This window comes from Carlito syrichta, unplaced genomic scaffold (genome assembly GCF_000164805.1).
Source record: "Carlito syrichta isolate Samal-C Ts95f unplaced genomic scaffold, Tarsius_syrichta-2.0.1 Scaffold287711, whole genome shotgun sequence".
In the NCBI taxonomy this organism is placed as follows: Eukaryota; Metazoa; Chordata; class Mammalia; order Primates; family Tarsiidae; genus Carlito; species Carlito syrichta.
In genome coordinates this window covers 260,999-273,688 of record NW_007231807.1, presented here as the reverse complement: position 1 = coordinate 273,688, position 12,690 = coordinate 260,999, and the positions used below count along the sequence as shown (strand labels likewise).

Genomic DNA, 12,690 nt, shown 5'->3' with positions numbered 1-12,690 from the left:
CCTGGACCAAGCGGTAGTTACCAGAGGGCTTATGGGCCGGAAGGATGGGGGTATTCCATGGAGAGTTAACAGGTATGAGGAGGCCATGAGAAAGCAAGCGAGTGATGATGGGTTTAAGACCCTTACGGTGTGTGGCTGAAATGGGGAACTGGGGTCTAGAAGGGAAGTGAGAGGGGTTTTTCAAAACTATGCGAACCCGGGTGTGGTGCTGGGCTATGACTGGGGTGGAAATGTTTTGCATATCGGGGTTGACTACGTGGGGTAGGAAGGGAGGCGGCAGGTCTGAATTGGGAAAAACAGAGATTAGAGCAATATTGGCAAGGAGTGGGGCCACCGGTTGAACCGGCAGCGTTAAAGTGGCCCCTAGTTTTGAGAGGATATCCCTGCCAAGCAACGGAACGGGGCAGGACAGGACAATAAGGAAGGAGTGATTAAACATCCAATCACTTAGAGAACAAGGTAAGGGTGAAGTTTGGTGGGGGACAGAAGATTGGCCGTTGATACCCACGACTGAGACCTGGGAAGGAGATAGAGGCCCCGAAAAGGAAGGCAGAACCGAATAGGCAGCCCCCGTGTTCACGAGGAACGAGATTGACTTGTCCACTACCTGGAGCAAGACCCTGGGCTTGGCGAGGGTAATTGGGGTCCTTGAGTCCGGGCATCCTCAGCTTTCCGCCAGTCTGAGCAGCTCATGGAGCGGAGCAGGTGGCTCAGCTACACCCACGTGTGGAGGCACTGGGGTTCGGCCAGACCAAGTGCTTACAGATAGGACATGGCTTACTCGGGGGATGTGGGTTAGGGCACTGCTTGGCCCAGTGGCCCTCCTGGCCACACTTGAAACAGGTTTCCAGGGGAACTTTGTTACTCGTCTCTGGACGTCGAGAGACCCCCTTACCCTGTTGCATTGGCCGCAGGACTGCAACCAGGGCATGGGCTTGCACTTTAGCAGCCTCCTGGAGGCACTGCTGCCTAGCGGTTTCTGCATATTTCTTTCGGGCATTAAAAACCTTAAAGGCCATGTTTACCAGGTTACGGACAGGGGTCTGAGGGCCATTTTTTGCCTTTTTAGCTTTCTGTGACTATCGGGCAGATTGGGTAATGAAATGGGTAGCGAGAATGGTAGGATGTGTACCCGAACAAAGCCATCCAGGCCAGCAACCTCTCGGAGAGGACAAATGGGCGCAGGAACAAGAGGGTGGGGAGTGTGGTGCATGCAGTGTGAACGAGTATGTGTACTAACCGGAGAGGGGAGGGAGAGTGGCGGAAGGGGAGAGTCGGAAGGTGAAGGAGGAAGATGGGAGTAGAGAGAGGGTGGATTGTATGGGGGCGGTTTGGAAGGAGGAGGAGGATTTGGAGGACAAAGGATTGGCGCAGTTAAGTTTTTCAGAAGACTTATGAGGGGGGAAGACTACGGATCGGGTGGTAGAGGCTTGTCATATTTGGGTGGAGGGACTGGGGCAGATGAACGAGTGAGGGGTCGGGAACAGAGGACAGGGAAGGGGCGGGAATCTCCCTTTACCAGCAAGATTTGGGTTGTGGAACAATACTGGCAGGGAGAGACGGGAGCACAGGAGCCAGAAGGCCTGAACATAGGGAATCTCCGACCATTTTTTATTGCGTTTGCAGGAATTATTTAAGTCAGTGAGGATGTTAAAATTAAAAGTTCCCTTGAGGGGCCACTTGGATCCATTTTCCAGTCTATACTGAGGCCTGGTCACAGTACAGAAATGGATTAGACATTTGCGTCGAATGTCCGGGGTTAATCCCAATTTGTCGAGATTACTGAGAAGACAGCCCAGAGGTGTCTTAGAATTAGATTTGAAGGCTTGATTACCCATGTCGATCTAAATTTCCGGTGCCTGTCTGAGTCTGAAAAGGCATCCCAATTCAGGTAAAGACCGGCCGGGCAGAGTGAAGGTCAGGATAAACAGGGTGCCCCCAGGATTTATCTCTGACCTGAATGGAGGGTTTTCCCTAGCACAGCTGTGACTTCTGATAGGGAGGCCCGGAGGGGGAAAGAGAGACAGACACGGGGGGACCTCACCTCACGAAAGTTTGAGTGGAGGAGTGGATCGGAGATTCGCAGCTCAGGCCGGAGGCGCCTGGGCGGGAGGCCCCTGAGCCGGGAGGTGGGGCCTGTGTGGCTCAGTCACCTCCCGGGTTTCGGCACCAAGATGTAACGTTTGGAGATACCGAAAGAGGCACAGGACAAAGGGCTGGTATAAACCAAGCATTTATTGGGGGAGAAACTCCTGGGCGAGGTCCTGTGGTCCGGAAAGATGGACCAGGGGCGTCGCGCCCAAGGAGGGGCAGGGGGCAGGCTTGGGTTTTTACGGTGCTGTATTTGGGAGGGTGTTGGGGGCGGCAGTAAAGCCGGGAGACAAAACGTCGCATCCGGCATGGGCTGGAAAGTTTCTGTTTGGCCCTTCTTGGCAGCTGCTGGCAGGTTCCAGGAAGCTTTAAGCGAGGTATGTGGTTGTGGGTTTGGGGTGGAGTGGCACATAGGGGATTGGTGGATTGAGGGGCAGATGGGAGAAGATGAGTGCTGCTTCCCTGTGAGCCTAAGATTTCTGATTTGCATTTCTCTGATTAGTGAGACTGAGCACTTTTTTATGTGTCTGTTGGCAGCCTGTATATCTTCTTTTGTGAAGTGTCTATTCATGTCCTTTGCCCACTTTTTAGTGGGGCTCTTTGTTTTTTTCCTTCTGGCATGTTTGAGTTCCTTGTGGATCCTGGATTTTAGACCTTGTCAGATACACAGTTGTCAGATATTTTTTCCCATTCTGTGGGCTGTCTCCCCACTCTCTTGATGGTTTCTTTTGCTTTGCAGAAGCTTTTCACTTTGGTAAGGTCCCACTTGTCTATTTTATCTCTTATGGTATGAGCATTTTCAGTTTTGATCAGGAATTGGTTGCCACTTCCAGTTTCCATAAGGCTGTCTCCTGCATTTTCTAAGATTCTTACAGTTTGAGGTTTTATGTTGGTCTTTGATCTATTTAGAGTTGATTTTTGTGTATGGTGATAGGTAGGGGTCCTGTTTCAATCTATTGCTTGTGGTCAGTTTTCCCAGTACCATTTACTGAATAGGTTCTCCTCTCCCCAGTTATTGTTGGTGGAGGCTTTGTCGAAGATGAGTTGGTTGAGAAATTGAGATTTTGCTTCCAGAATCTCTGTCCTGTTCCATTGGTCCATATGCCTATTCTTGTACCAATACCAGGCTGTTTGATTATTTAGCCTTATAGTAAAGTTTAATGTCTGAAAGTGTGATACCTCCTGCTTTGTTTCTTTTTCTGAGGATTGTTTCAGCTTTCATGGTCATTTATGTTTCCATATGAATTTCTGTATCGTCATTTCCAGGTCTGAGAAGAATGATGTTGTTAATGTAATAGGTATTGCATTGAATCTGTAGATTGCCCTGGGTAGGATGAACATCTTGACAATGTTCATTCTTTCTCTCTGTGAGCATAGAATATTTTTCCATTTATTTATGACTTCTTGGATTTCTTTGATCAGAGTTTTGTAGTTTTCATTGTAAAGGTCTTTCTGGTTAGGAAGATACTGAGGTGTTTCATTTTTGGTGGCTATTGTAAATGGGATTGTGCTTTTTATTTGGCTCTCTGCTTACTTGCTGTTGGTGTATATGAATGCACCTGACTTTTGCATATTTATTTTATACCCCGAGACTTTGCCAGACTTCTTTATCAGTGCAAGCAGGTTTTTGACAGATTCTCTTTGGTTTTCTAGGTATAGAATCATGTTGTCTGCAAGGAGGGATAACTTAACTTCCTCTTTTACTATTGGTGTGCCCCTGATTTCCCTCTCTTGTCTAATTGCTTTAGGTAGGACTTCCAACACAATGTTGAACAAGAGGGGTGAGAGTGGGCAGCCTTATCTTGTTCCAGTTTTTAGAGGAAATGTTTCCAGTTTCTCTCTGTTTAGCAACATGCTGACTGTGGGTTTATTGTAGATGGCACTTACTATTTTGAGGTATGTTCCTTCTATACTTTGATATTTGAGGGTTTTTATCAAGAAGGGATGCTGGATTTTATCAAAAGCCTTTTCTGCATCTAACAATATAATCACATGGTTCTTATTTTTAAATATGTTGATGTATTTAATTACGTTTATGGTCTTGTGGCTGTTGAACCAGCCCTGCATCCTGAGAATGAAGCCTACTTGGTCATGTTGGATGGCTTTTGAGATGTGTTGTTATATCCGATTTGCAAGAATCTTGTTGAGAATTTTTGCATCTGTTCATTAGAGATATTGGCCTGTAGTTCTCTTTTTTTGTTGTATCTTTCCTCGGTGTGGGTATCAGTGTGATGTTAGCTTCATGAAATTATTTGGGGAGGATTCCATCTTTCTCAATTGCCTGGTATACTTTCAATAGGATTGGTATCTGCTCCACCTTGTATGTTTTGTAGAAATTCACTGGAAAGCCATCTGGTCCAGGGCTGTTTTTTGTAGGTAGTTTTTCTTATGATGGAGTCAGTTGTCTGTGTTATTATTTGTCTGTTTAACATCTCAGTGTCTTGTTTCAACCTTGGGAGGTTGTGTTATATTAGTAAGTCCTCCATTTCATTTAGGTTATTGAGATTGTTTCCAAACAGCTGTACATAGTAATTTCTGATAATCTTTTGTATTTCTTCAGGATCAGTTGTGATTTGATCTTTTGCATTTCTGATTGTGTTTATTTGGGCTTTTTCTCTCTTTTTCTTGGTCATTTTGGCTAAGGGTCCATCAATTCTGTTAATTCTTTCCAAGAACCATCTTTTTGATTTATTGATTTTTTTCTTTTTCTATAATGTTTTTCGTCTTCTGTGTCCCATATTTTGACTTTTACTTTGGTAATCTGGATTTTCTGCTAAAATTTAGGGTTTAGGTTTTCCAGCTCCCTTAGTGATATGTTAGTGTGTTAACTTGTGATTATTTATTTTCTTGATGTGTGTTCATAGAGATCTCAATTCCCTGGATCACACCATTTAAATTTATAAAATGTTAGTTGAACATCTGGCATACTACTTAATATTCTTCAAGAAAATAAATCGCAGTTGCCCCGGTCTTTTTAACTTTTATAAAAGATAAACCAGGAAATCATTTGGTATATATAGCTTATATCATTAAAGCTTAAGACAATTTTTTACTCTTTGTTTTATATCATCTTTTAGTTGTAAAATTGCCAGGCATGTTATTCAGCTGCTGATTGGTCTTTGAATTTGAATGAGTGTGTGAGAAAGAAGGAAAGAGCATCAAGTGGGTATTTGAGAGCAAGGACATCACTTGGAGGCACCTGCCACTCTTGTCTGCCAGAACAGAAAGGAGAGAAAGCTGAGTGAACAGTCATCCTCCCATCAGTCATTCATGAAAAAACGATAACCTTTGTAAATATATGTGCACCAAATTACAGAGTTTCAAAACACCTGAAGGGGAGAAAATCTCCACTGACATAATTGCAGGCAGTAAATAGACAAATTCACATTGATGTTTGAAGATTTCAGCATTCACCTTTCAGTAATTAAAAGAAGAACTAGACAAAAAAAAAAAAAAAATCAGGGATCCGTATTTGAATAACACTATTTAGTACCTTGATCTGATTGACATTTATGAAACAGAATGTGAAAATGTAAAATACATTTCTTTTCAAGTACACATGGGGTGTTCACCAAGATAGGTCATTTTGTAGGCCATAAAATAAATCTTAGCACATTTCAAAAGATTAAAATCTTAAAGAATGTTTTTTCAAACCACATAAAATTAAATTATAAATTAATAACAAAAGATAATGAGAAAAGCACCATGTATTTGGAAAATAGACAACACTTCTAAGTAGCCAACTCAAAAAGAAATCATAAAATAAATTTTAAAATATTTCATATGGAAAGATAAAAACGTAATGTCAAGAATTCGTGGGATGTCACTAAAGCATTGCTTAGAGAGAGCTTTATTACTTTAAGTGCTTGCACAAAGAAGAAGAACGATTTAAAATTCAGGGATCTAAGCTTCTACCTTAAAAAGCCAGAGAAAATGCAGTCAAACTCAAAGTAAAAAGAAGGAGGTAAATAATAAAGATAAAAGCAAAAATCAGTGAAATAGAACATAGAAAAAATTAACAAAGCTAAAGATTGGTTCTTTGAAGAAAAAAAAAATTACTCCTAGCAAGCCAGATTGAGAGAGAAAGTGAGGACATGAACTGCCATTATCATAAATGGTATAGGATATATCACTATAGATCCTACTGGCATTAGAAAATGATGATAATAAGGGAAAATTATGGATGACTTTACACCAATGAATTTTACTGCTTTAGAGGAAGTTGAAAAATTCCTTGAAAAATACAACTTAACCAAAACTAACACTAGAAATAGAAAAATATGAATTGCCTTGTATTTTTCACAATTAAAAAAAATTGAATTTATTACCAGAAACTTTTCCATGAACAAAGTTTCAGATCCAGATATTGTCATTAATGAATCCTATTAATTACTAAAGAAGGAAACAATATCAATCTTTTACAACTTCTTTCAGAAAATACAGAAGTATATAGAAATATAGAAAATATATAAAAATTTTACGAGTTTTATGAAATTATTAGCCTTATCCTGCTACCAAAACCTAACAAAGCTATCACAAGAAAAAAATTACAGATGAATGTCAGAAACCTAAAAGTTCTTAAAAATATTATCAAACCAAGTCTATCAATATAAATAATATATCATGACCAAGGGGGATTTATTCTAGAAATGTTAGTTTAACATTGGAAAATCAATGTAATTCATCATTCACCAGTGTAATTCTCTGAATAAAGAAGGCAAATTGTATGATCCTCTTCATAACTGCAGGGAAAAAAATGTTTGATACAATTAGGAGTTACTCAGTGATAGAAACTTCTCAGCAAACTAGGATGTAAGGAAACTTCCCCAATCTGATAAAGGATATCTACCAAAAAACTACAACTAACTTCCTACTTAATGGTGAAATACCGACTGCTCCCCTAAGTTTGGAAACAAGGCACAAGGTGTCTGCTCTCACTTCTATTCGACATTGTACCATAATTTCTAGTCACCCCTACTGCCCCCCCCAAAATTCACTGCTATCACCTAGGACTTTGGATTCATGTAGCAGGATAGTGTATTTTGCCACCCAGTTTCCAGGGACAATATTATGCCTGGACTAATGCATAACTTAATTACCCTCTCTCTCTCAGCCTTTTCTGTCTGGCTGTTGGTTTTTCTTTCTGTGCTAAGTAACAGGTAGTTTTTGCAAACACTGGTTTACCATATGGAAAGTTGCTCTGCTTTTATGCTTGACTTTGTAATGCAGATGTTTGATGCACTAAGTAGCGTGTACTCGACTTTTGTGAGTTAAATATCCTGTGTTGCTAAGCTTTTAATTCTTTGTTATAAAATTGTTTCAGTATGCTACTAATTTTTCTGGATAAACTATGGAATGTGATTACATAATTTTGTGACCTTAGTGAATGTGATTATAGTAGCACAGAATAATTTGTATATAATTTGTATCATTTACTGTTTGAACAAAATAGTTTCAGTGCTGATGAAATTGTCTTAGATGTATTCTAATTGAGGTCTTTAGTGTCTCCCTTTGAAACAGTGCCAGAGAGGATTATTATTGTGAAGATATGTAAATATATACAAATTCTAATTTACTAGAGAACAGGAGAATGATTTTTCTTGACCATACTACTTAATTGTCCATCTTCATTGAATAGTAACTTAAGCAATTGTGTTTTAAAGTATCGATACAGTATTCTATAACAAAACGCCTTAAATGACCAAGTGACAGAAAATGTTGGCATGATTTAAGCAGTTGTTTTACCTTTTATGCATTCAGGAACTTGGATTATACTGATGCAGTATTTCTTTGGTGGTGGTGGGGTCTGTTTTTGTTTTTAAAAGGACATTCAAGAAGCAAACTTCAAAACTTCAAGTAGCCGACTCCTTGCAGCTGTTATGTCTGCTCTGTGTCACACTTCTGTTAAGCTGACTTCCATCTTCCCTATTGCGTATGATGGAGAAGTCCTCCTACGATCCATTGTTAAACAAGTTAGCACAGAGAATGACTCAACACTTGTTCATCGTTTCCCCCTTTTGGTGGCACATATGGAAAAACTCAGCCAGGTAGGTCTTCTTCTGAAATCTCTTTTGTAATGAAGCAATAAAACTGTAAATGGAGGTATATTTAGCGTGGTGCTTATTCTTCTATATTGGCAAGTGTATTTACCAAATGACTGCTTAACAAATGAAAAATAATAATCTATTTCATAAGCTATTATGAAATATATTTAAATTTTCAGTGTAAATATAAAATAAGCAGTCTTTTTTCTCTGTTTTGAATAATTAAAAATTGGAGAGTGATATAATGAATAGCTGCATATTTGTTTTTTGCTAAATCACTTGGAAGTAAGTTGTGGATACCATAAGCAGTCCTTTATATGCTGATAATAGTCTTTTAGATTTCTAAGATAGAAAAGGAAATATTGAATTTTTAGAATATCTTCTGAATAACATTTTGGTATGTTAAAATAGCACTGTAAAACAATAGGCGTAGGGAGCATTCTTAATAACTGCCTCTGTTTTATTAGATAGTACTATAGAGAAAAATTAACACATAAAAGCGTATTAATTGCTACAGTTGATGAATAGAAAATAGAAGTTATTCTGATTATGTACATCTAATTATGTTGACCAAAACAACAGAAAATTAATGAAGAAAATTTCAATAACATATAGAAACAAAAAAGGATAATAGCAGAATGGAAGGAAATTTGCAGAGAGTTAATGTAATATATTTGCAAAATCCCAGTAGAAATAATAAAAGTAAATATAAGAGAGGAAGCCAGGAAAATTTCAACCTTACTAGTAATTAAATGTGAATTAAGTAATGCTGAGGAATTAATGTAGTTCTAAAAAATTAGGAAAAATAGTTTTTTTCTTCTAAATTTCTGTGCTGGTGAGTATGAGGAGACATACTAAGCTTATAAACTAGTCATAGCATTATGTACTTAGTCTAAATAATTCTTTCAATCTTTTAGCAAATATTTATTACATACCCACTATTTACTGGGATTTTAATTAGGTGCTGGTTGAGACAGCAGTGCAAAAAATACAGTCCTTGAATTGTGGGTCTATAAGCTAGGAGGTATCTTTAGAAGATAAATTGTCAGTTCACTATTATGCACTATGAGTATGTTCACAAAAAACTGTCTAAGGGAATAATTGAAAGACTAAAGCTGTGCATATTATAGTAAAGAGAAAAATTAGAAACTTTTATCAGAACCCTAAATGTTCATCATTAAGTGAGGTAGCTGAATTTGAGTATATCAACTTGATAGAATATAATTCAACCATTACAAATAAGTAATATTTGCAATAACAGGCAAAAGTTTAAAAAAATTTTTAATTAAAAGTCAGGAACAAAAGTGCATACACACACACACACACACACACACACACACACAATGATGACTATGTAAAATACATATACAGAAGGCTATTGATTAGAAGTGAATAATGAGAAATGAAAATAATGCCTGCATGATAAAGTTATGGGTAATCTGGTGTTTTTCTTTCAGAATTTTCTTTAGTGTTTTTTTAAATAGTAATTAAAAAAAAAATTTAAAAAACATTTTTTGACAACTATTTAATGCTTGTCAATAATTAATAGTTGTGTATTTGTGTGTCTGTATTAATAATGGTTTATGAAAATATGTCCTGACTAGTATATATTTTCTCACTCTCTTTTTAATGGACATTATGACCTTCTACTATTTGTGTAGCATAATATATTTAATCAATTTAGATTATTCACCATATTTCAGTACTTTAAACAATACTGCTGAAAATATCATTGACTAAATTTTCATGCATATCTATGATTAATTTCCCAGTATAAATCTTTAGGGAAGAAAAATTCTTAAGTCAAAGGAAAGTATGATAAGGGTTTGTTACACTACTATTTAGGAAGCTAGTGTTAGCTTGCATTCCCTATCCTAGTGAATAAGAAAGAGTACATGTTTAAAAAATGTTAGTGGCCAGTGGGATAATTTTCTTTATCCTTCAATACAAAAAACGTATTATAATAACTATTAACTTCATATTCAGGTTATATGGGAAGCTTTTTATATTAATCTTGTCAACTAAGGTTATATGGGAAGCTTTTTATATTAATCTAGGAACTAAGCAAACAAAAATAAATAAATATACCCCACTCCCCCACTGCCCCACAAGATTTTTGCTTATGGAGTACAATTGGGGATTGAATGTTTCAGGAAGTAAAGTTCCAGGAGAATGAAAAGATATAAGGAATAAAAGAGCTAGAGTTTTAAGAAAATCAAGAATGATTATTTTAAATATAGAAAAAGTAATTGCATAAGAAATTAACTAAAATTTTATAGTAATTTTATTCAAATGATTATAGAAATTACTTAAAAATGAAAGATAATCTCTAAGTGACTTCTGTGTTTCAGCTTAAAATTGTTCGTTAGGAAAGAAGCAGAGAGGGATTCACAATTCTATTCATGATGGTTTTAATGGAAAAGTTACTTAATTTCCAAATGGATTGAAACTGTATTCATTTACTTATTTGATTTAACTTTAAGGTCCCTCTCCATCTTGAGATTTTATGATTTTATGACATCTGTTGAATTTGCTGTACATTTAGTATCTTGTAAAACAATGTGGAATATAAAAATGGTAGAAGAACTTGCTTTCTTGGTAACAAGGTTTTTTTGATAATTGAATCATAGCAAATAGTTTTCCTGAGTTCACAAATGAAGTTGAAGCACTATTAAAACAGAACTGGAACTAGATCCCATGTTGTTTGAGTTTTTTTTCTTTTTTAGTCCATAGTAAAATGGAAAATCTCATTGGTCACAATTGGCTCCTCATGAGATTAAATTATTTGTTCTCTGTCTACAGTGGATTAGCAGAGAGGATGATAAAGAGGATAAATAATTTTTATGCTGGATATCAGCTACATTAATCATCTTTTTTTCTGAAAATAAAAGTATTTTTCCATTGGTCTTTAATTGGACTCAATTTTCTTTCTTAAAAATTTTCCATCGGGAGAGCTTGGCATTTTCTTATCTTCACTTAGGACATCAAATATGGTAGAAATTGTAAAACTGCATAGGAATAACATGCATATACAGAAATAATTTTGTTAGAAAATTGATTTGCACAGAATACTTGGAGCTGCTTTACCTCTAAATATACTAAAATAATTATCTCAGATTAGAATCTTACCCTATAGAAGAAGCTGTTTAAAAGGAAAGAATAGTTTTCTGTCATTTAGGGTTGTGACTGAAAAGCTAAATAAGTGAATGTGTCAAAATGAATCAAAACTAATAAAAACATAAAACATCTTATAAATGTGCAGTATTCCTATGATAATAATAATTCAAAAAAAGAACTTCTAAGTGAAAAGTATATATATTGACTCAGCATACAACTGTATAAATTTGTAGACATAAACTGATTCAAGTCTGAATTCAAGTCTGATAGGGTATCATTCAAATGACGGGATTTTGCAACTGAGTACTCATGTGAAGGTAGATAAAGGAATACCCTGGAACTTACCTTCTCATGTATCATAGAGTGAAGAGAATATCTCAGGGATGACAAGCTTCCGTGAAGTTCTGGAAAAGATGCTGGTTATCGTTGTGCTACCTGTCAGGAACAGCCTGAGGAGGGAAAATGAACTCTTCTCCTCTCACCTTGTCTCTAACACCTGCGGGCTGCTGGCTAGTATTGTCAGTGAACTCACAGCATCAGCCTTGGGATCTGAGGTAATAAGTTATATTGTTAGGTTGGATAGCAAGCACATTGCCACATAGTTTCCTTTTTCGTATATTTTGGCTTTGTGGACGCTCACTTCAAAATGGGTCAGCAGTTTCACTGCATTTTTTTTCCTTAAAAAAATATTTTCTTCAAACTTTTTTTTTCTCGCCCTCTCCTGAGCATCTTGTCCGCTCTTATTTGCTTCCTCTTCCTCATCAATTTATCCATCATTCACAGTAATTTAAAATATATATTTTCCTCTTTGACTGGGTTCTTATCTGCCTCACTACACAACCTACTGCCTTGGCCCAGTAAAAGCAAAAATAGTACTCATTGCTGGATGATATGTAAGGCAGATGAAATCAAGCTGCTGATGAACATGTGGTGTGGAAGTGGTAAAGAGGTTCTAAACCTTGGCTCTGCCCACTTGATTGACTCTAGACAAATACATATGTAAAATGGAAATAATAATTTTATCTCACCTATATCACAGGTTTTAAAAAACTGTGATAAAATATACATAGTATAAAATTTACATAGTATAAAATGCAATTCTAGTCATTTTTATTTGTACAGTTTGATGGCATTAAGTACATTCACTCTGATGCACTTGTTGTACAGCCATTATTACAACATTTGTAAAGTATCAAATATGTTTGAGAAAATCACTTTAAAACATTTAAAAGTGCCTTTACATTTTGTAAAGTATCATTGTTTTTCTCCATTTCACTATCTTACTCTGATTTGTAACATATCTGAATGTTTAAATTGAATTTGGTGAATATTTCTGGTTTTTTTTCCCCATAAACCCGATAGTAGATTACTTTTAAAAATCGTGTCTTACTGTGAAATATCTTATATCATTCAAATGAATGCTTAATAACCAGCATAT

At 36.7% G+C, this 12,690-nt stretch overlaps 1 protein-coding gene across 2 annotated transcripts in view; it reads left to right on the top strand.

Annotated features, from left to right (window-relative positions):
• Positions 1–12,690, top strand: part of MYCBP2 (MYC binding protein 2, E3 ubiquitin protein ligase) — a 183,012-nt gene that overhangs the window by 31,304 nt on the left and 139,018 nt on the right. For both annotated transcript variants that reach the window (XM_021709917.1, XM_021709915.1), the window contains exons 13-14: positions 7,917–8,138; positions 11,615–11,806. In XM_021709917.1, the coding sequence (XP_021565592.1) occupies positions 7,917–8,138; positions 11,615–11,806 (414 nt within the window). The remainder of the gene's footprint in view (positions 1–7,916; positions 8,139–11,614; positions 11,807–12,690) is intronic.